Consider the following 27,629-nt stretch of genomic DNA (forward strand, 5'->3'; position numbering starts at 1 on the left):
CTGTGAGAAGAGCTCTGAGTGGTTGGACAGTAATGTCTTCTTACTGTACATGTGCTTCTGTCTGACTGGAGCGGATGAACCCATGTGATGGAAACGGGGGGGCACGTGTTGTCTGTAGTGCATTTTAAAGAGCTATAATAATAATAATCTTTGTTTTTATTTTATAAAAACTCATCATTCATTTGAGGATCCGCTGCTACATTACATTCTTTGTAAATATGTGATTATTTGACCCCCACCTTGAACAGCTTACCTGGAAGTTACCTGTGCGTCTGTACCTGCACCCTAACCGCCCAGTGACGGTTTATGCTTTTGTTATAGTTTTGATCTCTATCGGACACGTTGTACAGTAAAGATGGCACACCGTGCAGTTGTACATGTCCTTTTCGCGCTGGGACTCTTCCATAAAAGTAAGAAACAGATGATTCAGTGATCTGTGTTTTATTCTTATATCGCTCTGTTTCCTGCTCTTAATCTGAAAGCACAGCTGTGCGCTCCCTGTTCATCTTAAGTTCACTGTAGTTGTGTGATCACGTTACGTTTTAGGCAGATAACTGAGGAGAGTTCTGGATTAGACACTGGTTAAATCCATAGTTCATATTATATTCTGCAAAGAGAATTGATAATATCTATTAATAATAATAACAACAACAGTGGCGCTATCAAACCTTCATATTGTGAGTATTTAGATGTAATTTATTTGAGTGTGACTCGATGTCTGTTGCAGATTTTGGCCACTAGAGGTCCCTGTTTACTCTGATCTTACTGACCACGTGTTAACATAACAGGTAGAAAGAGGTCAACACAGGCTGGATGTAGTTTCGTGTAAAATCCACCTTTAACGGGTTTTTTGTGAACTATCATCTTTCAATATTTGGAAAAACAAAAGATGAGTTGTTGTAGAGATTTCAGTTAATAAATCAAATCATGTCAGAGTTTCTCATCTGTCTCCTGTCAGACATCAATATAATGTATCCACTCATTTTATTATGATTACAGTGGAGCAGCCCTTTATCTTTTTGTGTTTAAATCTGATTATTTTTAAGTTATTTGTTGTGGATTAGTTAAATTTACTTAATAACTCTCCAGCACTGTATAAACTCATAGGTTGTTGATAAAGAATGAAACCAGAAGGTGGCAGTGATGAAAGATTCAGGCTGCAAACTGCCATAAAATAACTAGGAAGAAGATAAAGAAACAGAAACTATTGGCAGTTGTAAGTTGGTGCACATTTTGAAAGAAATGGCTCATGGAGTAGCTGTACGTCTCCTTTTTGTGTTGGGAGTCTTTCACAAAGGTAAGAGAAAGAAGTTGTATTGTGTTAATACACATACGTTTTCACTGGTATGATTTGTCACAGAGTTGAAGTTGGTTCTTTCGCTCTACAAATCACTTTTGAGCAGCGACAGCCTGTTAAAAACATCAGCTCACACAGTTTGAACCTCACATGTGAAACTGTCATTTCACTTCCTGACTTTATCAATCCATCGTTAAGTTGCACCTTTGTGTTCTAGGCCACAACACATCAGCCATGATGCTGAAAGTGTTCACTCGTGCTTGTTGAGGTCTAACATCTGGAACTATTGTTTCCTGCAGGTCGAACAGATCTGATCCAGACAGCTCAGACTGTGGAGGCAGCAGTGGGAGGAGAAGCCTGTTTAAACTGTCAACTCACACAATCTAAAGATGTTCTTCAGATCACATGGCAGAAAGTTTTATCCAGTGGAGAGAAGGATCTTGCCACCTACAGCGAACGCTTTGGTCCCAGAGTGAATCCTGCCTTTAAAGATAAAGTGGAGATAATCGATTCTGGACTGAAGAACAGCTCCATAGTTATCAGGGAGGTGACGGAGCAGGATGAAGGCTGCTATCGCTGTCTGTTTAACGCCTACCCTGACGGTGCTCTCATTGGCCGAACCTGCCTCCAACTCTATGGTAAGAACCTGACTGAGTATCAGCTTTACTCTGTTTAACTGAGCAGTTTGTGCACATCACATATAAACCTGATGTTATACCTGAAGCTGATGTTTGTGTGTTTTTAAATGTCTTTTCTCTGCAGAGCTGCATGAACCCATTCTACATGTTAGAGAATCACAGTCTGTTGAAGAGTTAGTTGTGTCCTGCTCGGCCACAGGACGACCTGCTCCAACAGTAACACTGAGTGTCACACAACCACACCTCTACTTGTCACACAACAACACGGACATTGTCCACGACGCCAACGGTACAGTCTGTGTCACCTCTACAGCTGTGCTGTCAGGTTTCCGTGACAACACTGCACAGGTGGGATGTGCAGCGCGAGTGCTCTCTGGTCAGAAAGAGGTGTTTCTGAGGATTCCTGAGGTCAAACAGACGTCTGATGGTGAGAAACACTTCCAAAGCTCCACCTTCATACACTGATAATTAGTTTGTGATTGTGATCTTTGGGTTTCTTTGTCCAGGTCTTAATGAGGAATCTGGATCTGATAACAGACATTTCAGTGAGTTCATATTCAAATGGCCTCAAGTCAGTGTTCTCATTTTACCTGCTGTTGCTTTATGATTGTTGAGTTCATCATATCAACTCTTTGTTTTTTTCTCTAAGTTGTGACTTGGAGTGTGTTGCTGCTCTGTGGTTGTGTAGCTGTCGTCATATTTGTCTGCAGTCGTATTAATCAAAATCAGGAGAACAGGTTCGTCTTTAAACCAACATCTGTGTTGTTCTGTTACCTGAGTCTGAGTCTTTGAGAGTCAGTAAATGTTTGTTCACCTTTAACTGTTCTTAAATCCTTCACTCTGTCACACAGGAACCATGAGATGAGTGAGATTCCTCAAACTAACAACATCAATACGTAAGACTCTCTTTATACTGTCAGTCTGCACAAACATATTTAATCTGTGTTCACTTGGTTCTATGTTGTCAGATTTTATACCTTTCAACTTGTTTAGCATGTTCACAACCTGTTAGGAATAATTTACTTTTTATTTTAAGGCCTCGACAATCTGAAGACACACAGGAGACTGATGGGATCAGGAAACGGACACCTGAGACAAACCAAGAAAGTAATCACTCAGCGTCTCCACCTTCACCAGCAAGAACACTTAATTTTGAATAACGTTAACCTTTTGTAAAACACAATAACCCACAACAACGTGGTGCCAGTGCTGAGACACTCAGACCTGAACAAAACTGCACTGAGAGACAAGACACTGAAAAACCTGAGAGTTTACACTGAAATCCTCAGACAGGTCAAACCTGTGAATATAACTGTTACAACAAGCCTGATTCAGAAAAATTAATGTGCACATTTGTTTTGTGATGTGATGTTTTGGTGCTTTTTTAAGTTTTTTACCATCTTTTTTATACATTTGATACTTTTTGTGTTTATTTACTGTTTTTGTCTACATTTAAGAATTGATTAAAAAACACAGGAGAACAGTCAGATCAGAAGACGGACACCAGAGACAAACCAAAAAAAGCAAAGACTCGGCGTCTTCACCTTTACTAGCAAGAACACTTGATTTTGACTAATGTGAACTATTTAGTAAAACTCAATAACCTACAACAACGTGGTACCAGTGCTGAGACACTCAGACCTGAACAGAACTGAGAGACAAGACACTGAAAAACCTGAGAGTTTACACTGAAATCCTCAGACTGGTCAAAGCTGTGAATATAACTCTGAACAAGCCTGATTCAGAAAGAATAATGAGCACGGTTTTGTGTTGTGATGTTTTTGTGCTTTTTAAAGTTTTTTAACCATCTTATCTTTTTATACATTTGATACTTTTTGTGTTTACCTGCTGATTTTTTTTACATTTAAGAACTGATAAAAACAACAACTATACAATAAAGTGTGATGTTTTGTTTTCTTATTACAGCTCATCTTCTTTTCAAGTGGCTCTGGATGAAAACTTCATCTTCAGTTGATTTCATTGGTCACAATATTCAGATTTTCCTTAATACCTTATTTGTGGACAGTGCTTTGACTTTTATTATAACAATCTTCCAAAGTCTATAACTACAAATGAACAGTACAAGTAATGACTGCAGTTCATCCATACACACAATACAGCCTCTAACCGTCTGCAAAGTCAGAACAAAGGAGAAATCAAAAGTGAAAGTGTGTCAGTGGGCTGTTCCATGTTACTGTGCAGGGGACGGTCAGGCTTCATTAACTGTTGTGTTTGTGTAGTGTTTTAAATGAGCAGTTTATTTGATGCACTGATATATTTACTGCTAATAATGAGTGCTGTGTTGGTTTGATGTGAGTGGATAAATTTATTAGAGATTACTTTTTACATTTTTGTTTTGTAACACAAGTGGGTGTAAAAAACTGTCCAATCAGGAGCAAGTGGGCTCCTGATTGGACAGCTAAAGTCATTTTGAAACTTGGCGCACATGCAGTTCAAAAAATGGCTCGTGCTGTACTGTTGCTTTTTGTGTGGGGACTTTTTGCAGAAGGTAAGTTACAGAATATTTCTTGAAACTTTCGTCTCACAGCTTAAACCCCGCACTTTGAACTGAACAGTTATTTCTTGTCCTCCATGCAGGTCGAACAGTTCTGATCCAGACAGCTCAGACTGTGGAGGCAGCAGTGGGAGGAGAAGCCTGTTTAAACTGTCAACTCACACAATCTAAAGATGTTCTTCAGATCACATGGCAGAAAGTTTTATCCAGTGGAGCGAGGGATCTTGCCACCTACAGCGAACGCTTTGGTCCCAGAGTGAATCCTGACTGTAAAGATAAAGTGGAGATAATCGATTCTGGACTGAAGAACAGCTCCATAGTTATCAGGGAGGTGACGGAGCAGGATGAAGGCTGCTATCGCTGTCTGTTTAACGCCTACCCTGACGGTGCTCTCATTGGCCGAACCTGCCTCCAACTCTATGGTAAGAACCTGACTGAGTATCAGCTTTACTCTGTTTAACTGAGCAGTTTGTGCACATCACATATAAACCTGATGTTTGTGTGTTTTTAAATGTCTTTTCTCTGCAGAGCTGCATGAACCCATTCTACATGTTAGAGAATCACAGTCTGTTGAAGAGTTAGTTGTGTCCTGCTCGGCCACAGGACGACCTGCTCCATCAGTAACACTGAGTGTCACACAACCACACCTCTACTTCTCACACAACAACACCGACAGTGTCCACGACGCCAACGGTACAGTCAGTGTCACCTCTACAGCTGTGCTGTCAGGTTTCCGTGACAACAGTGCACAGGTGGGATGTGCAGCGCGAGTGCTCTCTGGTCAGAAAGAGGTGTTTCTGAGGATTCCTGAGGTCAAACAGACGCCTGATGGTGAGAAACACTTCATACACTGATGATTAGCTGATGATTGTGATTGATTGATAATTCCCATTTCATCAGTAGTTGCTTTGTTCAGTGTTTCATATCACAATTTCTTGTTTTTCTCACAGATTCCACTGCGACCATTGTATCATCAGCGCTCATCAGTATCATCATGCTCTGCCTGATTGTTGCTGTAGTCATCATGATGCTGCTCATACGAAAACGTAGCAACAGGTCATTTTCAACTTTACACTCAGTATCTTGTTATTATTGTAGTGATTTATTGGCATTGAGAAGCTACACAAAGCTCCTACAAACATATTTTCTGAGAAAAACCATAAATAAATAAATAGTTGATAAATGTTTGTTTTTCTTAAATCCTTCAGTCTGTCAGAGCGGGACTCTGAGAAGAACAAGACGCCAAAGAAAGACACTGACCAGTAAGACATCTTCATAGTTCTTCACATTGTTCATGCACAGGTTTATTATTCATGGCTTCCTTAGCAGGTGATTTAATCTGCCTTTCCTCTGAAATTCTTAGATGAATGTGGTGATTCAGGTTTTTGAACCAGGCTATCAACGTTCATCAATATCTCTGTAACTCTTGCTTGACCATCATGTCAACCTGCTGTCTTGTTTTTATCTGAAGGACCAAAACACCTTTGGTCGGGCAGAAGAACGAGCAGGTCAGGCAACGCTCACCTACAAACACATGTCCAACAAACGTCCACCCAGAACCAGTGGTTTCATCACCAAGAAGACTGGTTTACATATAAAAGCTCATAACTCTGTCATGGCCAAACTGAAACAGACTGTGTTGGTAAAATACCCACGAGCTGTCGAGGAACTGAAACATTGATCTAATATCTCCAGGATAAAAAAGCTGATTGCACATTGTAGCATGTTTTTATACCTTTTCATTGTTTTTGAATGCTGATTTATTCCATTCTATATTTTTGTATTGCTTTGTGCCTTTATCTTAACATCTTTTCTGATTTACCTTGTTGAGTGATGCTTGACAAATTTGCCATGCATCTAAATGTGGTGGAAAATGGTGTAGTCATATTGTATCAGGTGGAAAATCAATTGTCTTTTTGTGGCAATGACCAAACCGACAGCACAGTCAAGAGCAGAGAGTGGTGAACACTAAAAAACATGTATATATCAGAAGGAAACCTCAATTCTTTCTTCTTTTGTCAACTATAACTGCTGCTAATAATAATGATTTTAGATTTTGTGTAATGGATTTTAATAAAAATAGTTTCCTACTAGTTTTCTGAATCTGGATATGTTCCTGTGGCGTATTTAGAAAATGAAAGTTTTAGTAAATAAAATATTATTTTGCCAGTTTTTCTTTAAATCCTCAATATATCCGTAGGTTCTGTGAGCAGGATGAGCTCTGAGGATTTATTGATTTATCACGTGCAACACTGAAACGATCCAATCTTCACATTGTGCATGATTATTATTATTGTCTTATTCAGAACAAAGTGGCAATCAGTTGCTCAGCATGGCCACAGGAGGTCCCTGCTCCCCCAGCTGTCATGTCTGAGGGAGCTTCCATGCGGTTTGAGAGCTCAGGGTTTACAACGCTGCAGCAGCAGTGCAGCTCCGGTCGGTGGTAGTTTAATGTTCGGACTATGGATTATTGTTTTCCAGTTTCACATCACCTGCAGCACAGGGAGCGTCTCTGATACAGGGAGCCAGCTTTGTCCGCTGTGAGCTTTCATCTGTCAGCGGGTGAGTTTGATCTCAACAGTTTCAGCTCCACGCAAACTTGGTTTGGAAATAACTTCACGTTAGTAGTTTTGAGTTTTCAGCCACTTGTGAGCAGATTTATCCTCGATCCAGGAGCGTTGACCCACATACAGTCAGTCCAGTGAAGACAGGACGTTTTTAAAACGAGTGTTTTACTGAAAATAACTTTTATTCGTAGTTGTTGTTTTGTTCCTTTTAATAAATTCTATTAATAATATCTATTTACAAATGTTTCATTGACTTAAACTAGAAATTCTTACTTACTTACTTACTTACTTACTTCTAACTTAATTTATATCTAACTTTGCCACACGGGGTTTTTGTTGTTGCACTTTTTTAATTATTAATTTTTTTTTCTTGTGAATTTCCCATGTCATGTGTATCCCAGTGTCATCAGGTTATTTGATTCGTTTATAATGATTTCCATGAGATAAACACGTCAAGAGGCAGATTTTCATTCACAAAATTGTGAGTGAAAAAGCTTTTTCCTCCAGTTAAATGTGGGAAAGATGATCAGTTTCATGCTTTTCTCAGCAGTCAGTCCAACCAATCTCACATTTAACATCTGTCCTCTGGGACTGAGCCAGCTGAATATGTTTAGTGCACATCTAAGTGGATTTCTTGAATCAGATTTCTTGTGCCCATTGTATTAGCCCACTGTCAGACATCTGTAGTGCTTTGTAGTGGAAAAGTGATTTAAGTGTTGCCCAACAGGAGCAGGCTGCATGTTTGAAGCCAGATGGTTGGCACTGTAAAAGAGCAAAGTAACACCCATAAAGCTCTGAGGTCTGGACCTGGTCTGGCTTGTGGTTTAGGCGGGTCGCTCTTTCCCAGCAAGCCCCCTGCACTCCACTTCACCAGAGTCTGATCAGAGGCCAGTGTACACCTGATCCCTGCTGTTTCCAGCTTTCTGGTCTGGATTTGTTGCTCTGGTGTGATTCCAGTACAGTAGCATCTTTCTATTGTCTCTCCTTAACTATGAGTGGGGAGATGTTTATAGCCATCCAGCCACTGGGCTCAGCTGATGTTTGCTCACACAATCTGCTGTACTATAAACTCAGGCTTGCTGTGATCATCCTGTCTTACATCACCATGTTTCCACTGTAATTTCTTTGAGGTTGAATTTCAGGTATTGATTTTGAAATCTCTGGGTTTGGTTCTGTCTAGACATCAAAGTGGCAGCTTGTTTTGCTGCGGGATGATTGTGGGTTTACTGGGGCAGAGCTCATGCTGTGGATTAATATGTAAAAACTCCCATTAGACCCCAGGTGATGTTTCTTGAATCTGGTGTTGTTGTTGTTGATGCTTACACATTGCATTACCACAGCAACAGCCTTTAAAGTGAACTAACCACGGTCTCAGTTTCACAAATGTCCCAAAAAAAACTTTTAGTTCTCCAGATATTTGCATTTCTCTTTCATTAGTAAGCGAAGAGAGTGTAATGTTGTGACGCTCAGGCGATGCTGTCATTGCTGGTGTAATCCTCTGGCTTCGTTTTTCCCATTACAGCAGACAGTGTGGCAGTAAGATGCAGCTACAACTCTGCTGACAACAGCCGCTGAACAGAACAGTCAGAACACTGGACAGCTGACAGAGGTACATCTGCGTCTTGGTTCACACTTGAGTCTTTGGTAGTTCAACATCTTTATGTGGCCACGAGCTGTCAAAAGGACTTAATGTTGAGGTTTCACAGTGAGGTTGAGGTTGTGGCTGAGGCTGTTCAAGCTCTCTGACAGCGTTTGTGTTTGCAGCTGCAGCCTGGCTCAGAGAGCGAGTTGGTAACCCAGCCTCAGTGTGCGATGTGTGGACCTGCCCTCCCCCTGTGTCTGCTGCTCTGGATAGTAGGAGCAGCTGTTCTCAGGACCCATGGTACGTTGTGATTTTTTTTTTTTTTTTTTAATGAAATGGATTTTAAAGCACAAGCAAGTTTCTGATATTCTGAAATCCTCAGTGACTGACTCTACTCATGCGACTAACCTGCTGTTTGTGCTTACGTCAGGTGAAGTTACAGCCTCAGCCAACCGGACCGCAGAGGCAGGTCGCCCCCTCACACTCGGCTGCAACATCACCACGGGCGTAGGTCACACCGTCCGGCAAGTCCGCTGGCTCAACAGCCGCGACAAGGTCCTCCTGGCGTATGAACAGGGAGCACCAATCCGCATCAGCCATCAAGCACCCAGCGTGCAACTCGCCGCCCACCACAGCAGCGCCAGCTCCATCACCATCACGAAGCTGCGGCCTGATGACGAAGGCTGCTACCGCTGCATCTTTGATGTTTTCTCCAAGGGATCGCAAGTAGGCAAGACGTGCATCAAAGTCACTGGTGAGAAGCCTCGAGTTTCTAAAAGCTACATCCGGCATTAGTGAGGTTGCAGCTGTGTCACAAATCTGTGTGTTTATTAAGGATTCCTTAATAATATGTTTCAAGAGGATAAATCAGTCTCATGTTTGGTTTGGGATTTTAGTTCCTAGCTTCTGTTATCTTAAAGAACAAGTTGTCCTCAGGAAGCATTTACAGCGCTGCAACTGTCACATGACACTTGAACTTTTGTTCTTTCTTCCATGGAGACGGAGCCTTTTGCAAGTGTGTTTATTTGTAGAAGTCACTTCGTCTTTCTGCAGCTCACAGAGGTTCACAGGGAGGGTTTGTTTTGCTCACCAGTCCCAGAATGCCTTCAAACAGGAAGTACTAGACGAAGGTTTGAAGGTCCACATCAGCAGGGGAGAAAGCCCACCCATCCAGCTAACCTTGGGCACTTCCTGTCATTACCATTAAATGTGCACAAACACATTTTTATTGCTCCTTGGCTTCTTCTCGTCACCCCCGACCCTGCACACAGTCCCGTAAAAATTTCATCGCACATTTGATGCTAGGAGCAGTTTCTTTGTCCCAGGTAAAGTGAGGCTGGCGGGCAACAAGACGGCCATAAGCGGGAAGTCGGCCACCCTCTCCTGCTGGTACAGCCTCCCTGAGAGGGTGCAGCAGGTGCTGTGGAGGAAGACGGCCGAGCAGGGCGACACCACCACCGTGGCTTACTACACCAAGAAAGGCCACTTCAACGTAGATGAGCACTTCGGTGGTCGAGTTAGCCTGAGCCGAGCTCTGGACGACAGCCAGCTGACCATCCAGTCAGTCAGGACGGAGGACGAGGCCTGCTACACCTGCGAGTTCCACACGTACCCAGATGGCAGCAGAAGCGCCACCGCCTGCCTCTCTGTCTACGGTGAGTCTGGTGACAGGGACGACTGTTTGTCTACCTTTATGTTCCTTTATTCATTATTTGAAACTAACTTTATTCATTATTATTATTTAACATGTTGACCTCATTTTAACACCCTACGAAAATCAGTAAAAGGACGAAATCTGAGGGTAAACATAGAGATCTTTCTCTTAGCGTTCATGATGGCATATAAAATGTGTAATTGGGCACAAAATTAGAGGTGTGATGTAGTTTTGGGGTCACAGTTTGGTATGTTTTCGGTACAGTTGGGACTGTTTTTGTATTTAGTCATAAACCCACAAACCACAAACAATAGCTCAAGAGAACGAGAGCTATAATTTAGTCTCTTAAATGTTGCCCACTGTTGCTGTTGTCTGCGATGCTGCCAGGAATTCAAAGGATCTGGGACCATGACTGAGCCCTGGCTTCTCAGTAGTGTTCACTATACTTCATTATGCTGTAAGCTCAGAGGAAATGTGTGCTAATGTGTGTGCGTGTTCATCCTCAGGAAAGGGAAGAGCTGTGTATAAACACATCACAGTCAGCCCTGAGGTGAAAGTTGCTGTGGTGGGTCATTGAACTACTGTTCTGACCCGCTTAGCGCTCCGTGTCCCGTTACTGTCCCGTGAGCCCCGTCCTCTTTCTGTCCCGTTACTGTGCCAGAGAGGTGTAAAGCGCAGTGTCAGACAAGAGTGTGACTTAAGAAGCCGTAGGCGAACATCCCAGGAGTGTGAGTGGTTGTTGATCTTCCTCCATGTGTGTGCATGTGTGTGTTATTGGAGTGATAATGTTGACAGAAGGAGGGGTGTCACTGAGGGGAAGGGGGTGGTTAATTTGGGTGAAAGCCCAGGGGATGAGTGGCTCACTGTTTCCCGAGACACAAGCCCTCAGTGTGTGTGTGTGTGTGTGTAGGTGTGTGTGTCCTTCTTGCTCTGCTAAACAAGCTTTGCTTTTGTCTAAACTGACGGAAACCAAAGATCCAGACACACAAACACGAACACACAGAGTTAGTAAAAGCTGCTCTGCCTCTGTTCTCTGTCTGGGTTTTGTTTCCAGGACGACTTGTGTCATTGTGTCCTCAGGGCAGAGAGATTGACAGGCGATGTGCTCTGTCTCTCCACCTCCATTACGAAAGCAGAGGAACAAATCTCTTTCTGTTGTCTGTGATTGACAACCTCAGACCAAATACAGAAAAGGACACATGTGGCTCTTTGTACTTGGACTGAATAAAGTTTCCTTGTTTGGATCAGGTAATGGCTAAAATCAGAATAACATCTATTAAGGAAAATATTTCTCTCTCCAGTTTTACCCCAACCAGAGGTGAGCCACGTAACGTCATCTTCAGGGGTCACCGAGGCCAACTGCACCGCCCAGTCCCGCCCTGCCGCAGAGATCACGTGGAACATCGGCGGGGACAACCGAACACTCGGCCCGCCGATTTCATCTGCCTACGATCAGGGCGACGGCACCACGATAGTGACGAGCACGCTCCTCTTCCAGTCAGGGCTGCTCAGTGACCTGTCGGTCAAGTGCATCGTGCACCACCAGGGTTTGGAGAAACCCCTGACGGTGTCCCTCAATACTAATGGTGAGAAACTCATGGATGACCTGTTCCGTTTTTTTCCGAATAAATTCAGATGTTTCACATCTAAATCATATTAATGTCTGCAGTTTGAAGTCTAAACCACTTTGCTGATCTCTAACCATGTGTGTATTCTTAGCTATTTATAGTCGTGGGTAATTATGGCTGCTTTGATGGGGTCCTGAATCCTGTAATGTCATTCTCGTACCACACCGTCTGACATGTTTAGTCCAGATGTCATACATTTTACATGCTGTGCTTTTGGAGTAAATGTAAGTGTGTGTGTGTTTGTGTGCTGTAGTGGGTCCGGCCATGGTGATCCTCCTCTCAGTGTGCGGTGTGGCAGCCGTCCTCCTCCTCTGTCTGTGTGTGTGTCTCTGCAAGTGCTTCATCTGCACTGACGGTGAGTCTGAACTGTGCAGCTTCACTGGGGTGGTCGCAAAACAGAAAACTAGAGCATGAGGGAAGGTTTTCTCCTTGAAGGTTTCCAGTTTCAGGAGCTATAGAAATGAGCTAAAACTCTCAGGGTAATTTGACTGGGTCTTCTCTGTGGGCATTTCTTTACTACAGGCTCTGTATCATGGGAGAAAAACACTCAGCAGATATTCAGTGCATTGTTTTTCCTGTGGTCTGCTGTGCCGGCCAAGTTTTGAGTGCCTCTTGTCATCGTAGTGATTATGATGAAGTGTTCACATTTCTTCTGGTTGCATGAACAGAAAACATCCTGGGATTTTATGAGCCCTGACACACCAAAGCCACAGCTGAAGTTTGACTGATACAACACATCTACATAAAGCTGCTGTTATCAGTATTTTAAATGAACAGTAGTTGAAAGACTTTTCTGACTTTTCTGAAGCTTTAGTGTTTCAGGTTTGCCGAGAGCGTCCTCAGATTGCATGGTGTGAAATACCTCACATTTATCTGAAAGCGCACTGTGAAGGTCAGCTCGCAGCTACTTTCCACACAGAGGTGGCAGGGTGTCATCAACGCTCCCCTGACTCCTGTTAACACAAATCTCTCAGCGTAACGTTTCATGTGGACTGCTGCCCACTTCCAGTTTATTATAAATTTTCTGCCCACTGAGGAAAAGAAAGGAAACAAAAGTTGCAGCTGTAAAGGAAGAAAAACAAAGAATGGTTGCTGATGTGTCAAGGTTAGGTTTAAAAATAGCTTAAATATGTGTTTTTGTGTCAAATAAGCCAGCAGAAATCCCAGCGCATAAAGTTTATGTTGGATATTTTTATTATATCGGAATGGACCCTGTACATGTTTCACTTTTGCAAGTTTTTAAAAACCTATGAAATATTTCTAAAAGGTCCACAAATTCCTCCCGAGCAAAGCTTTTTCCTAAATAAGCTTGTGATTACTCAGAAGCTCAAACAGTGATGAATGAGTTTCCTTTTTCCTTCAGCTCCTCCTCGTCTTTGTTTTCTTGCTCGATAAGAAACCGGAGGGCAAGTACTCACATTTTCCTCAAGTCTTAAAGATGGAAAGCCGCTGCCACACCTCCTTCATTCCTACTTTCCTCATCACCTCATCATGTCAAGTTTCAAAACCAGCTTTCACCCACATGGGTCACACACAACAAAGGCCTCAGTCGTGATGTTGATTTAAGACTGTTTGTGTTTTTCCCACAGTCATGACAATCTCAAATACTGTGCTTATATGTGATGGATAGTTTTGTGTCCGGCCAGAAATTGCTCAAGTGTCTGTGGCCAGAGATTGCAGCTGGATCGCTGCAAAAATAGACTTTTCTCAGGAAACAAGGCTCCTGTTTGTTGGAAACTTTCCACGTTGCTTGAAAGTCTTTCCCCAAGTTTCCTTGTTTTCCAGCTCTGTGGCTCCTGAGCAGAATAACAAGTGGTTGTGCCGATTGTCTTGAGTTACCAGCCAGAAGAAAAGACCCTCTTTCTCTGTCTAATCCCTCGCACTGTGGGCGCAAGATGGACATTAGGGGCCTGGAGGAGGGAGCAGCGACAAGGAGGAACCAGAGTCCAAAGCTGAAAACCTGCCCAGCTGATAACAACGCCCCCTCTCACACTTCACTGTACAGACACACACATACTGTATTTCCCAGTCTTGGCTGAGATGTGGGAGGAACACAGGCTTTTACTGTGATGTGATTCAGATTGTATTTTCAGGGAAGAGAGCTGTGAAGCAAAGCGCATCACGGCCTGCGTCCTTATCTGGAGCCGACCTGATTATTTCTGTCATGTTCTTTAAGGTTTTTATAACACGTGGCAACATGCAGAGGCCGGTTTCTGAATAATATGATGATTGATGATTAAGTAACAACGGGATTTCACACACTGCCGAGCACACAGGAAATGTATGATTCAGCATATAGTAATATGGATTAACTGCAATCACTGCAACTGGCAGTGATGAGCTCACTGAAAAAGTGAGCTACTAACCGAGATCCTACTAAAGGTCAGGGGGAATATATAGTATTTTTTTGTAATTTGGGTTTATCCCTTTAAGACATTGCTGCTTTTTGTCATCAGCTCTGGGTTTAACTTTGTGTTTATTGACAAAATTTGGCCCCAATCAAGCAACCAGCACCCTCTGAATGAGTGGGAGTGTAGAGCAGCAGTCTGAAAGTAAAACTCGATGCTGACAGATGTGTAAAGTGTGTCTGAGACGCCCGGCTGCTGAGAAACTCACTGTGAATAGCCTGAAAAGTTGTGATGTCTGCGGCTGAAGTCGAACTCCGAGCCGGCCACAAAATGGCTTTCGAGGTTCCCTCTCTATCGGGGGTGTAATTCAGCCTCTGCTTGTTTCAGTCACGGCTGGGAAGTAAGGCAGAGGTCTGAGGTTCTTCCAGTAAAATGCTGCTGGTCTATTTTTGTCTGTGTTTCTGTGATTGTTGGCGTGGCCTGGGCAGACATGTACAGACTATAGGGTGCAGTGGTGGTGAAGCTACAAAGACAGGAAGCTGACCGGTATCATTTTTTCTTGAAAGCAAATAGTTTCTTTGGCACCTTTGAATCTGTGGCACCACAGGAAGGGCAGAGGAGGCGCAGCATCCGGTCCGGCACACAAACACGGTCGGCCCACTGATCGCTCCTTAGAGTAAGAAGCATGTTCACATGATGAAGGTGACACCGGTCTTCTTTAACCTTAAAGTTTTTCTGGTAATGGACAGTTTTTCTTTTTTCCTGCTGAGCTGATTGGCTTTCCAGGTTCTCTGTCACACACGGCTGACTTCACTCGTCGCTCTTGCTCTAATTGGCTTTCAAGCAACATGTGTCGATTCAGCATCAACACTAAAGACTTTTTGTGAGTGAGCCACCTCTGAATAACTCCCACTGCTGCCACATGTACATTGAGGTGTGGCAGGCATTTAATTATGGCTGTGGAATTCCTGCAGTGTTTCATTATTTTGTGCGTGTGGTTGTTTTGGATGTGAGGGGGTGTTTTGGGGCCTTTGTGTTTAAGTGTGTGTGTGTGTGTGCCCAGACATGTGTGCAGGCTGTGTTTATTTTTGCATTCCTGTGTGCGATTTATCTTAAGTAATTACAACCGCCGTACATGACGCTGTGAGATTTTGTGTGAGACAAAGCCGGTTAGATTGTTGTTCGTGTGCATCAACTGAAGAACTGATTGCCTGTATATCCGTGCGTGATTTGGTGCTCTCATCACCTCACGGGTAAATAATGACCAATGGGCCCGTGTCCCAAAAGCCTGACGTCATCCTGTCAAACACAGAGCGCTCGTCCTCAGGCTCAAATCTGAGGGGCGCCCGGTCAGGAAAAGTGTGTTGCAGCCTGACGGGACGTGCAGACAGCTGAGGAAGGATTTGATCAAATGCAAAATGGGAAATTTTGTGAAAACTTTCTGGTGGTCTCGGTCATAAAAGTGGCAGTCTGATCAACTAACTGTGTGTCTCTCCCCTTCTGTCCAGACTGATTTGGAGCCCGGCGTCACCGCTGCTTTGATGAAGGTCCAGCGGAGCTCTGAGCCTGACCTAGCTGCTCAGCACCGTGCCCTCCAGCTCAGTGTGCAGAGGAAGGGAACAGAGCTTTCACAGAGCTGAGCCAGCGCTTCTGGTTCTGCTTCCACGAGCTGGGAAGATACTGCTAGTGCAGGCACAAATCTACTACAGTGTAAACAGAACTAAAACCCACATTATTTCATTCTAGATATGACACTTAACTGTAGAAACGTTGCTTTGATTATTGATGAAATCCTTATTGTAAGAACAGAGGGTTTTGGAGTTGAATGAATATATCTTGTGCCATCGCTGAGGTCAAATGACACTCTCTAACTTTAGATAGAGTATTACAGTGTGTGTATTTGTGTGTGTGTGTGTAAGTTTAAGTCAAGCACAGTGTGATAAGTTACATATATTTTTTTTATTTAGGTTTTGTATGTAGTTTGAGTAGAGTTTGCTCACTTTGACTTTCTTTTATTATGAAGAACATCAACTCAGTTTCTAAAAATTAGTCCAAATTGAATTAATTAAACAGGGGTCTGTCACTCTGTAAAACCCCACAGGGTTAAATAAATCAGTAAATCATTTATCGGGGGGGGGGAATTGATTAGCTCCCATAAAATAGCCATCACTCACAGCTGATTGAGAAAGTAGTTTTTCGGGGCCTTTACGGTGCCGGAGAATTCAGAGACACAGCAGCTGTTCTTTGCCACTGTGGACCTTCAAAAAGGCCACTGCAGGGTGATACGTCACCTGAAAAGCCCCCTGTCTGAGGCTGTCACACAGAGAGGGAGGATGATTAAAGGCTGCTGAACTAGACTTGCAAGTTACAGGAAATCAAAAAAGAAGTTGTGGATCTGACACTAAAATCGGACTTTTTTGGCTTGTGTGACTCAGAGTGAAAGGATGGTTTGAGTGGGTCAGAATGAAAGGTTTGTTATTTATAGCTGCAGAGCTGCGCGGGACAGACAGGTGGTCGTTCACGCCGCCCAGACGATCCCTGTGCGGACGAGCCCGGCAGTTGTGAGTCACTGTTTGCGTGTATGTGAGACAGTAACAGTTTGTGTCTCTGTCTGCATGTCTGTGTGAGTGTCCATGTGTGTGCGCTCTTGTTTGTGTTGATGTACAGTGTTTCTTGACTTCTGAACCACAGGGAGCACAAGTGGGGGAGTTTAGCCTTACAGGCCTGCGTGGGTACAGTGTGTACAGTATAATTCATTTTGTAGAAAATTTCATCTATGAAAAAGAAAAAAAACCTGTATTTTAATAACAAACGTGTTGGATGCTTACATTTAAACTTAACATCTACTTTCATGTTGAAGTCAGTGATCTGTATATTAAGATCATTATAAGGTTAAAACAGCAGTGTTTTGTTTTTGAGCAGTATTCACTGTTTAGTATCTTCAGCAGTTCATTAATAGTTTCCTGTACTGGTGCTGAGTGGATTCGCACTAGTTAGCAAATAAAAACGTGAGACTTTTAACGGCTTTTGTTTCTCAGCTTATTTTTTTTATCAACAGATAAAATCAAATCGACTTTGAGTAAAACATCAGGTGATTTCTTTAAAATAAAACCTCAGATTTGTGACTGAACTCTGGGTGGTGTCGGGCTGTGATGTATGGAGACAGTGTGTGGGACAGTAACCTCACCAGCAAATTACATAATAGGAGCCTCACTTCCTCCACAGCCCACTCCAGGGACTTTACTTTCAAACTCTTAGACGCTGCGAGAGGCATTTTTTTTCTATGATTAACCAATGCAAATATTTGAAGCTTAAAATATTCTCAAATGAACTTAAATTCATTTTCACAGTTCAGGCTTAGACTCATAAGAATTCAGTAGGTTGTCCAAGATCAGTCGTACTGTTTTTTTCTAAAAAAAAGTTCTTGATTTTTTTCCATTCTGAATTTATCCTGTTTTGGAAACAGAGTCTGCAGTCTGACGTGGACTGTCGTAGACTTTTCTCCAAACATGTACTTGGAGAAATCTAATGTACAATAAATAAAGACATGTTTTTCCTGTATAGTTTCCACAAACCTCACAAAGTCAAGAAAGGCAAATAGCTGCTTCACTACTTGGAGGAACTGAGTGGCCTTTGAGATTTATTTTGATCCTTATCAGTGACACTTATGTCATTAAAACAAATAATTTGACTCTTAATAATAATATAGAGGCTTATCTGGAGGAAACACTGTGCTAACATTCAGTGAACTAACAATAAAATCACCAGCGTGTCTTTGTTTTTTTGTTCCTCAGTGGCTTTTAAACATTTATGGAGTCACACTCAAAGCAAATAATTGTGTCAGTATTTACTCAGCTTTGTTTTCAAGATTTTTAAGAGTTCCGCCAACACCTCTATCACCGAGCTGCTAAAGACCAGCGGCCTTTCATGTTCAGGATACTGAGGTTTGCTTTTACAACACTAGATGGCAACCGTGTTTGATTTGCTTTAAAGTCATCTTTCTCAGCTTATTTCCCCTCGTCCCATTCAGCCCTCATTCACATTTTCTCTACACAATTTCTCCACCTTCCCTGTACCAAACACAACACAATGAACATTTAATAACAGCTAACCCCCCCATACACACACACACACACACACATACACACGAAAACGTTCCTTCACCTAACTTGAAAGGGGCAATGTATCTCTACCTGCATGCGTCACATGGTGGTTGGTGGGCGATGGAGCATGTTGGGTGGGGTGTTTATCAAAAGTGAGTGCAACCATGTGTGTGCAAGTGTCACTCTGTGTGTGTGTGTGTGTGTGTGTGTGTGTGTGTGTGTGTGTGTGTGTGTGTGTGTGTGTGTGTGTGTGTGTGTGTGTGTGTGTGTGTGTGTGTGTGTGTGAGTGCCTCTTCCAGATTGTGCAAGCAATGCAGAGATGTACAACAGCTTTTTACACAGTCTACAACAACAATAAGCAGAGAGATCGATGCAGGTACTGCTTTGCTGCCACAAAATCACAAGCTCACACTCTGAAATCAAAGTGCTGCACATCTAATGTTAGTTTTAAATATAAATATAATGTAATCGCATGCAAGATGTGAAGCTTATTACCTGGATGATAAAACATTGAGCTGACAGAAGCTGTCACAGTCCTCTTCCCTGATTTCATAAATGTTTTTTAATGTTCCTGTAATCCTCGTCATTGTCAGCCTTGTGCAACAGTTATAATTTACACTCCACTATCTTTTACTATACAACAAATAATGTTTTCATTTAACTAATAAGGTTATTTTAAGGCGGTTCCTGCTGTAGACTTGTTTTATATTGTGACCTTTAGAATTAAATTTAACATATTGCCTATACTGTGGAAATTTTCAGTTCAGTTCTTCGTTGAGATTGCAGCTGGTTTCAGTCTGAAGTGAAAGGTGTCATTTCCTGGATTCAGGGTGGGAGAGAGCTGATCTTATGATGCGCTAAAATAGAACAAGCAGAAAGTTTCCCCCCTGTATGTCTGCCCCAGACGTGTGCTTCAGCATCTGCAGGTTAAAGGCGAAAGCTAATACACAGCACCAGAACTAGAACCAGTACTATTTATCTTTTTGTTCTGTTTTTTCCAACTCATAAGGTAACATTTGAAAACACGGCACAGTTTTGTGCAGACATCCACAGGCCCCAGACTCCCTGACCTGATTCCATAACCTTTCCTGTGGTGCCACTGGTGAGTGAGAGAGCTAAGCTAATGTTCCATAAACTAATGTTTAACTTTTTAATTGTTTTATTTATTTATTTATTTATTTATTTATGCACATTAAAATATAAGGTTGAGGACACATGTTAATTTAAATCACAATGTATTTTTGTGAGTGAAACATAATTCCTTCAACAGCTGAGTTAAACCTGCCATTCCTTTGTTTTTACCTATGGTTACGTGACATGTGGTTTTAATTCTGCTTCCTGTTCGACAGTCGACGGTCTGTCTGCTCCCAAACGCATCAGACACTGTACCCTGAGAAGAAAAGCTTCTTAAACCAGCAGCAGCATAAAGAACAAAGGTGCAAACACACGCACCAATACAGACAAGCAATCATGTTTAAAAGAGGTATTTGTACCGGATGTGTGCACAAAGATTGTCACCTATACAGGAAACAAAACTATTTACCTGTCAGTGTGTTACATTGTGCACACGCACACACACACGCACACACACACACACACACACACACACACACACACACACACACACACACACACACACACAGAGTCTTGGCAGGTTAAACAAGTGGTTTCTCATGTATGAAATTTCACTTCTTTCTTAGTATAGTTTGATTTACAGGAATTCAAAGGCTCAAACTGGAGTTAAGAGTAAGGTTCGCCCTTATTCATGACAGTAAACGCACCTCTGTGAAGAAACTGATTTTATTTAGTGATGATAAAAAGAAAGATTTGATTATTCCACAGGTATGAAAACCCAATCAATAATTCTCAAATCATATTACATCACAAGACAAAACAAAACAGAATAATAGCAAAAGACTTGTTTGACTCATTTAACACAGAATTTGGTAAAAACTATGATTTATCAGACAGAAGTTCCAGTCTTCAAATGATTAGTATGAAATGTTTTATATGAGTTTAGCACCTTATACTCATGGGGTTTAACTTAGCAGACTGATTTTAAGACACATTAAACGTTCTCATAGATATGAACAGCAGGCGATGCATGATGGGAATGCTGATGGCTCGGATCTGGTTCTTTCCTGGATTCTCCTGCACAACAGACATCAGGTGAGATCAGTTACTGTTCTCACCTGTCATGATATCATGGAATCATGATAGTGAACACATGCTGTATGACAAACTTATTCTTATTGTTTTGTGACATTTTAAATCCGTTTTGTTTGTCAGGTGAGACCTTTCCTTTCAGCAGGAGGTCTGCAGAGTGCGGTGCTGACTGACCCTGAGGAATCAATCAGTTATGGTATGTAAAAATCAGAAAATCTCACCGTGACACACTCGCTTTGATGTAACACAAATAACTATCACTATGATGACAAACACTCCCATCCCAGCAGCACGGTACACAAATGACCAGAAGGTGTCCTGATGTGTTGGGCTGCCTGAAAGATAAAAGAGGACATTTGACATTTAAAAACATTTTTAAAAATGTTTTAGGATTTATGTGACACTTGTACTACACTCCAAAGTTGTCCACGTACCTGTGGTGGGCTTGATACTGCCTGAAAAACATTCAGATTGTTTATTAGCCACAAAAATTATAATTCATCAGTCATTCAGGAGAAGTAAGAAATTGTTTCTTCAGTAGCATCCAGTGTCACTGCAGAACACTATAATTTAACTTTTCTTACTTGTGACATTCATCCATGTAACAGTGGTAAATTCAGTCTCACCTGTAAAACAAAGGAAGGCTGTTGTCTTAAGTCTTAATCATATGAAGATAGAAGGGATGAAAAGAAGAAGATCTCAATGACAGACGTGTTTTATATATCAAAGTGAAACCAGGTGTAGCACTGAAGCTGTTCTATTCTTTAGTATCACTCAGAAATGTCAGTGTGATGTGAACACAGGTTTTCTGTCAGTTCAGTTCAATATACATGAATAAATTACTGAAAAAGTCTCACTCACCATTGACAGAGACATTGATGTTATGACTCACGCTGCCTGCACTTTTACACCGATACAGACCTGCGTCGCTGCTGAGTGTGTTTTGGAAGATTAAATATGATGTCCCTTCTAAACGGTCCAGTTCTTTCCACTCTGTTTTAATGTGACTGCTGTAGTTAACACTGACGAGGATAAGATCTTTTTCAACCTTATACCAGGAGACTGGTTGTGTTTCATTGCAGAAAGAAACTGTGCAGTTAATGCTAAAGTCTTGTCCAAGGACAGCATTGTACACTGTGCCACGGCGTACTTTCATAGATATGTCACATTCTGAATCTTCACCTGCAGAAGAAAAATGAAAACACAGCAGATTATAAATGATAAAATGAATTTATCCTTGATTCTATGAAATAGTTAAATAATCAATAACAGCAGCTTCTTCAGACCAGCAACATTATATAGGACTGATCCTGAAATAAATTAGATCACAGAAGTTGTGTGAGTGTTTTCTTCTGCAGCAGCTGTGACCATCAAACTGCAAATTCGGGTCAGCTCTGCAGGCGTGGAAATCCTCTGTGGCATCTTTGTGGTTAAAGCCATTTTCTGCCTCGATCTTAGCCTCTCAGGTTGTTTGCTGCCTGTAGTAGATTCTTCTACTCAGATACAGTGTTTTTAGGTTTACAATACTGAAGGTTAGAGTTTAGGCTAGGATCAGTCAGTGTCTGTGTGACAGCAGTTGAAGGGCCGAGCCCCGGCAGACGAGTGAGAAACAAACCTAAACAAATGTGCAGTGTAGAACCAGCATGCAGCCACACCCAAACTGATGTTAGCAGTAAACCTTTCCCTGATTCATTCTTGTTTGATGGTTCATTCAACAAGCTAAGGTGCAGGACAAGACGTGTTTGAGTTTGTGAGTAAGATGAGATGGAGACTGAAGCAGGAAAGCTAATGTGGTTGTTCTTCTGGACTTTGACATGACTCTACAGGATCTGATGTAACTCAAGACGCAGTTATTTTCCATGATATAGTACATGTCGCTTAGTTTATACCAGTAATCCCCAACATTCTCAGTCCTCGCAACCTTTAACGCTACAGAACCTAATCTATCTGATTCATTTGTGTTAATACGTTGCCTAACATCCGAGAAACAAAGGCCATAACAAAGTGCTGCTCAGACTGAAAGAGCGATTTAGAAATAATAAACATTAACTTACTTTCAGCTTCCAGAGTGCAAACAAGTGCAGCTAAGATAGAAACATAGAGGATGGTCAGGGAGCAGTTATGTCTCATGGTGGAAACACTTGAAGAGCGGGCTACACACTTCTCTGAAACACCTATTGCTCTAAGTGTGATGACGCTACATGACATGTGGTTGATTTTACTTCCTGTTTTGATGATGGTGGTCTTTGGTCTTTTGTATCTCTGTTACAGGTTTTGCCAAGAAGGCAAATGCACTCAACATACACATCACAGCACAAAAAGGTATGTTTCAGGTGTGCACACACACACGCGCGCGCACACATCACACATTTTGACCTTGATAGGATCTGAAACTCTGGTGATTTTCAAGTAAACATTTCTGCTTCCGTGGCATATGATTGATTTACAGAAAATAAAGGGCAGAAGTGATTCGGCAGTGATGGCATCATATAATCTTAATTCAAATCAAACAATTATGGACAGACATTGTGTTCTTTGATTGCACAAAATGATCAGATAATTATTACATTCTCTGTTTTCCAGTCAGAAAATCACAATCAGTAATTTATGAAGCACAAAATCACAAAAGCTCACAAATCGTTCATTGTCAGAAAGTGTATGAATAGTTGATAATACACAAGTCGTGAGCTCGTGAAACCTTTAGTTATCAGAGGTGATGTTACTCAGAGGAGTGAATTCAAGTCACGCATGTGCAACAGCACAGGTCACAGTTTTAAGAGCATGCAGTGAGTGCATGTCAAACATTCAGACCAACGTCTCAAACAAAACCAGACTAGCTGTAGACAGTTTACCAGAAAACGTGGTGCTGTTTTTCCGATGCTGCAGAGCTGCAGAGTCTAAGAACTTTGTACCTGATTACATCCCTTTTCTCACTTCTATCTTACAGGATAAGGCTGATGTCATTTTACATTTTATTTAATATATTATTATTATTATTATGTATTTATTGTCAGCAAATACAATTAAAATAAACTCCAACACAACATTAGTCCATCTTTCAGGTCTTTCTGACTTCTGGTGGTGTTTATATTTTGAGCGTTAGAAGCTAATGAAGAGGGAAGATTCTCCACAGCATGTTAGCGCTTCAACAAAGCATATTCTGCCTAGTCAGCCTCTGTAGCAAGGATATTACTGGCATTCATTCAGTTGCTGTGCTTTCAGACGTGCTGAATGTGAGATGCAGTCAACAGGAAGAGAAAGAACTAGTGTGTGTCTACCCAAGATCTTTGGAGTCTTAGGTAGACTGGGAGGAGTGGCCTGTCCTGTAGCATCCTCATGTTTGGAGAATAGAAGGGCAGTTTTTACCACTTTGAAATGTTTGTCAGCGGTCCTCTAGTGTGGTTTTAGGAGGAGTGGTTTACTCTAGCCAAGATGCATATTACTCCACATAATGTGAGATGTCCTCGGCCTTGAACTGATTTAGTCCAGTGGGTGTTGGGTCTTTAAGGCACACGAATAGCTGCGTATTCTGAAAACTCCTCCTCGGGCCTCCGCGGCCGAGCAGCAGCCCCTTGGGGCAGGTGATGGTTGAGTGCAGCATACACGACAGAACTACCCTCCTCCACATTCCTCTGTCTCTCTCTGTCCTGGTGTATCTTACTATAAACGTCCTCATTTCCTCTTGGTGAAGTCAAGTCACTGGGTTGTGAGGGCGGTGCCTCTCTCTGGGTAGATCTCCGAGATGGCGGGACAGAGGGGCTTTCTCTTGGCGAGGGCTCGAGGCTAGCATGTGGGTGGGGTGGCTCACCCATGGGGATCGCCATGTACTGCACAAAACCAACAAAGTACATTGCATTCAACTGTCTGAAGGAATAAAAAGGGGATAAGATGGATGCAAGTTTGAAATGTATTCTTGTCTCACCTGATTTTCAGCTTCTGCCTCTTTCTTTGATTTCCCTGTACAGTGGACATTTTGATGAAATTAGCTGTTGTTTTCAGACTCATTAATGTGACCTGCATGGTATATTTATTCAAATTCTTGCCATTTTATCTTGGAATAGAAAATTAAATGAATGAGAATAATGGGAACATCTCACCTTTACACCCTCGCATTGATATGACAGATATAACTATCACTATGATGACGATTGCCACAATCCCAGCAGCAGGGTACACGTACATCCACAGGCTTTCTGGGGGTATAGGATTAGAAGTTGGGCTATCTACAGGAAAAAAAGAAATCTGGCTCAACATGAATGTCTTTAAGTACTGTGTATACAGTAAATCTAAGTACTATAGACTGCAGTGTTAGAAAGAGCAACAGAACACGTTTTAAGTTAAGCCACGGAAAGCAGGTGGAATATATGCATCACTGCAAGAAAATATCAATGAACTTTTCTTACTTGTGTCATTCATCCATGTAACAGTGGTAAATTCAGCCTCACCTATAAAATAATACAAGGCTGTTGTCTTAGGTCTTAATCATATGAAGATAGAAGGGGTGAAAAGAAGAAGATCTTCATGACAGACGTGTTTTATATTTCAAAATGAAACCAGGTGTAGCACTGAAGCTGTTCTTTTATTCTTTAGTATCACTCAGAAATGTCAGTGTGATGTGAACACAGGTTTTCTGTCAGTTCAGTTTAATATACATGAATAAATTACTGAAAAAGTCTCACTCACCATTGACAGAGACATTGATGTTATGACTCACGCTGCCTCCACTTTTACACCGATACAGACCTGCGTTGCTGCTGAGTATGTTTTGGAAGATTAAATATGATGTCCCCTCTAAATGGTCCAGTTCTTTCCACTCTGTTTTAATGTGACTGCTGTAGTTCACACTGACGAGGTTAATATTTTTTTCAACCTTATACCAGGAGACTGGTTGTGTTTCATTGCAGAAAGAAACTGTGCAGTTAATCCTAAAGTCTCGTCCAAGGACAGCGTCGTACACTGTGCCGCGGCGTACATTTATAGATATGTCACATCCTGAATCTTCACCTGCAGAAGAAAAATGAAAACACATGCAGATTATAAATGATAAAATAAATTTATCCTTGTTTGATTCTATGAAACATCTGAATTTGACTAACAACATTATATATTACATGACAAAACATTTGATGAGAATGGTTGATGGGAGTTGTTATATTAGTTAAAGGATACTAAACACATATTTAAAATGAATTAGCCACATAACACTTTCTTAATGAGACTGTGAAAGTCACATAGGAAAGAAAAAGTACTGTTATCTGCAATAATACAAGATCAAAAGACAAGTAAACGGGACACATGACCAACTACAGTAAAAATGAAAGCATAAAAATTATATGAATTAGAAAGATTAAATACACAGAAAAAATGACTTTTTATATTGTGATGAGGTTGAACAGTGGAACTGAGAAGGTTAAGTGTCTCAGTAGAAACTTTAAAGCCACATATCTCAGTTTTACACAAATGTTGAGTTCATTCCTGATCTTTCACACTACAAGGTCCATTTAGTTCTTGTTGTGAAGCTTTCACACATGTCACATGATATTAAAATGCCCAGAGAAAAAAAATGTAAATATCTGTTGTATATTTGCATGAGCTTGTCTATGTCCTGTGAAAAACACCTATTGTCAGTTTTTCATGACTGAAGAAAAGCTGCTCTGTTCTCAGGTCTGAGATGATGTACTTCCCATTCAAACCAAGGGGTTTTTAAAGATGTTAATTTTGTTATAAGTGGGAGAATGTTGTTCACCCGTACGGGAACATTGAATCATTCAGTGATTTACAAAAAATTTACTGGAAATTACACAAATTCATTCAGTGAGATCTGTGGTTTTCACAAGGCCATGCTGAGATGGCCAAAAATGATTTTACTTTGAATAAAGTCCATTTAAAAAATAAAATTAATAATTAATGTTGGGCACTCTGGCCCACGGTGAGCCACTATTACACAACACCTGTCCTGCCCTCAGACCACAAAGACACACTGAAGGCACAAGAAAACCACAGAATCTATATAAATAGGTGGGTGAAACGATGGTTGGTGGCTGTGAATACAGTCATTCACACACAGTCATTACTGCTTTTAAAAACAAGAGATCTCATTAGTAATTCTAACTGTAAAAGGACAAATTTCAGCTGGAAAATCACCACCTCTCTTACCTAAATCAAAGCCTCAAAATAACAATGGACTTGAAGCGGGTCGATGATTAATGAAGCTAATGAGCAAATGTAGAGAAAATGTTTTTGTTCCTTGCTTTGTGTACTGTACGTTTGACATAAAATCTCTAATTGTTTCCATCAAACTCCCACACGCATGAAAAACACCCTCCTGTTGTGGAAGAAATTAACCCCAAGAAGCATCTGATACCGTGTAAATTTTACTTTTTAAATTTGTCGCTTCAACGAGAACAGAGAATTTTGAAAGCTGTCCAGATAAAAGATAAGCTGACCTTTTTAGTCCAAAGGCCTGAGTTAACACATCACAGACCTACAGAGGAAGGAAAAGTTACACCACACAAATCCTGAGACAGCACAAAAGGCCGAAAACACAAACTTACCCTTAGTGACTGAGGTGAGAACCAGGACTGCCAAGGTGGACGCAAGCAGGACGGTCCAGCAGTGCTTCGACCTCATGGTGGGAACACGGAGAAAACCTCCTGTCATCTTCCAGTCACAGACAATCCAAATGGGAAATGTTCCTCAAAGCATATCATTATTTGACTGAACAAAACAGAGAAGCGCTGCCTGGAGCTAAATGCTGCTTCCTCTTTCTACTCAATGCTCACTCCCTTCCTACCTCTGCCTCTTTCCCCTAGAGGGTAGGGGTGGTGAATGTAGTGGAGGTACATCGGTAGGTGGTCTTGGTTCGACAAGTTCAGTGAAGCATCTCAAAATAGGGGTTTCCCGCAGTTTCAGGACTCTGCTACAGTACAGCTACAGCTGAGATGTGATGGTTTTACTACTATCTCTCCCTCTCACGCTCCTTTCATTTCCGACTTGTTTCAGTCTGAGCACCTTTACATGTTCATTACTTCTTGGCAGCATCTGTGGTTCAGTCTGTTCACCCTAACTTCCTCTCCCCTCTCCCTCCCTTTTATCTTCACTGTCTGCATCTCCTGCAAACTGTGGGGCCCT

General features: G+C 41.7%; 4 protein-coding genes and 1 long non-coding RNA gene across 15 annotated transcripts; 4 read left to right on the forward strand and 1 right to left on the reverse strand.

Moving 5' to 3' along the window:
* The first annotated feature begins 102 nt into the window (after positions 1-102).
* On the forward strand, positions 103-3,807 carry LOC121178199 (OX-2 membrane glycoprotein-like). Of its 3 annotated transcripts, none has more exons than XM_041032742.1 (8): positions 103-410; positions 1,597-1,935; positions 2,060-2,362; positions 2,442-2,480; positions 2,585-2,672; positions 2,787-2,831; positions 2,972-3,071; positions 3,412-3,807. In XM_041032742.1, the coding sequence occupies exons 1-8, from the start codon at positions 356-358 to the stop codon at positions 3,499-3,501; spliced, it is 1,059 nt and encodes a 352-aa protein (XP_040888676.1). In that variant the 5' UTR covers positions 103-355; the 3' UTR covers positions 3,502-3,807. The 3 variants fall into 3 exon arrangements, with proteins under 3 accessions (XP_040888676.1, XP_040888675.1, XP_040888677.1); XM_041032741.1 differs by having other exon boundaries at positions 2,775-2,831; positions 3,412-3,805; XM_041032743.1 differs by having other exon boundaries at positions 2,775-2,831; positions 3,393-3,804.
* LOC121178200 (OX-2 membrane glycoprotein-like) lies at positions 1,186-6,198 on the forward strand. Of its 2 annotated transcripts, none has more exons than XM_041032744.1 (6): positions 1,186-1,297; positions 4,534-4,872; positions 4,979-5,281; positions 5,401-5,506; positions 5,659-5,712; positions 5,922-6,198. In XM_041032744.1, exons 1-6 carry the CDS (start codon positions 1,243-1,245, stop codon positions 6,046-6,048), a joined length of 984 nt encoding a protein of 327 aa, XP_040888678.1. In that variant the 5' UTR covers positions 1,186-1,242; the 3' UTR covers positions 6,049-6,198. The 2 variants fall into 2 exon arrangements, with proteins under 2 accessions (XP_040888678.1, XP_040888679.1); XM_041032745.1 differs by lacking the exon at positions 1,186-1,297 and adding an exon at positions 4,259-4,444.
* A 680-nt stretch (positions 6,199-6,878) lies between these two features.
* On the forward strand, positions 6,879-17,254 carry LOC121178197 (poliovirus receptor homolog). Of its 3 annotated transcripts, none has more exons than XM_041032738.1 (8): positions 6,879-7,012; positions 8,540-8,626; positions 8,782-8,899; positions 9,030-9,353; positions 9,925-10,254; positions 11,555-11,839; positions 12,135-12,236; positions 15,738-17,254. In XM_041032738.1, exons 3-8 carry the CDS (start codon positions 8,830-8,832, stop codon positions 15,740-15,742), a joined length of 1,116 nt encoding a protein of 371 aa, XP_040888672.1. In that variant the 5' UTR covers positions 6,879-7,012; positions 8,540-8,626; positions 8,782-8,829; the 3' UTR covers positions 15,743-17,254. The 3 variants fall into 3 exon arrangements, with proteins under 3 accessions (XP_040888672.1, XP_040888674.1, XP_040888673.1); XM_041032739.1 differs by having other exon boundaries at positions 6,936-7,012; positions 8,543-8,626; XM_041032740.1 differs by lacking the exon at positions 12,135-12,236.
* Positions 17,255-18,585: 1,331 nt separating this feature from the next.
* Positions 18,586-19,816, forward strand: LOC121178181. The gene is made up of 3 exons (XR_005893492.1): positions 18,586-18,708; positions 19,342-19,434; positions 19,682-19,816. It is a non-coding gene; the product is annotated as an uncharacterized LOC121178181 (long non-coding RNA).
* Positions 19,817-20,114: 298 nt separating this feature from the next.
* LOC121178188 (B- and T-lymphocyte attenuator-like) lies at positions 20,115-27,515 on the reverse strand. 6 transcript variants are annotated; one of them, XM_041032733.1, is made up of 6 exons: positions 27,053-27,515; positions 21,360-21,680; positions 21,083-21,124; positions 20,933-20,953; positions 20,720-20,833; positions 20,115-20,483 (listed from the first exon to the last, which is right to left on the reverse strand). In XM_041032733.1, exons 1-6 carry the CDS (start codon positions 27,156-27,158, stop codon positions 20,401-20,403), a joined length of 687 nt encoding a protein of 228 aa, XP_040888667.1. In that variant the 5' UTR covers positions 27,159-27,515; the 3' UTR covers positions 20,115-20,400. The 6 variants fall into 6 exon arrangements, with proteins under 6 accessions (XP_040888667.1, XP_040888666.1, XP_040888663.1 ...); XM_041032732.1 differs by lacking the exon at positions 27,053-27,515 and adding an exon at positions 22,553-22,834; XM_041032729.1 differs by lacking the exons at positions 20,115-20,483; positions 20,720-20,833; positions 20,933-20,953; positions 21,083-21,124; positions 21,360-21,680 and adding exons at positions 22,976-24,325; positions 24,421-24,455; positions 24,596-24,691; positions 24,902-24,943; positions 25,182-25,502 and having other exon boundaries at positions 27,053-27,506.
* Between the last annotated feature and the right edge of the window lie 114 nt (positions 27,516-27,629).

Source organism: Toxotes jaculatrix, chromosome 24, assembly GCF_017976425.1.
Source record: "Toxotes jaculatrix isolate fToxJac2 chromosome 24, fToxJac2.pri, whole genome shotgun sequence".
Taxonomy (NCBI): domain Eukaryota; kingdom Metazoa; phylum Chordata; class Actinopteri; family Toxotidae; genus Toxotes; species Toxotes jaculatrix.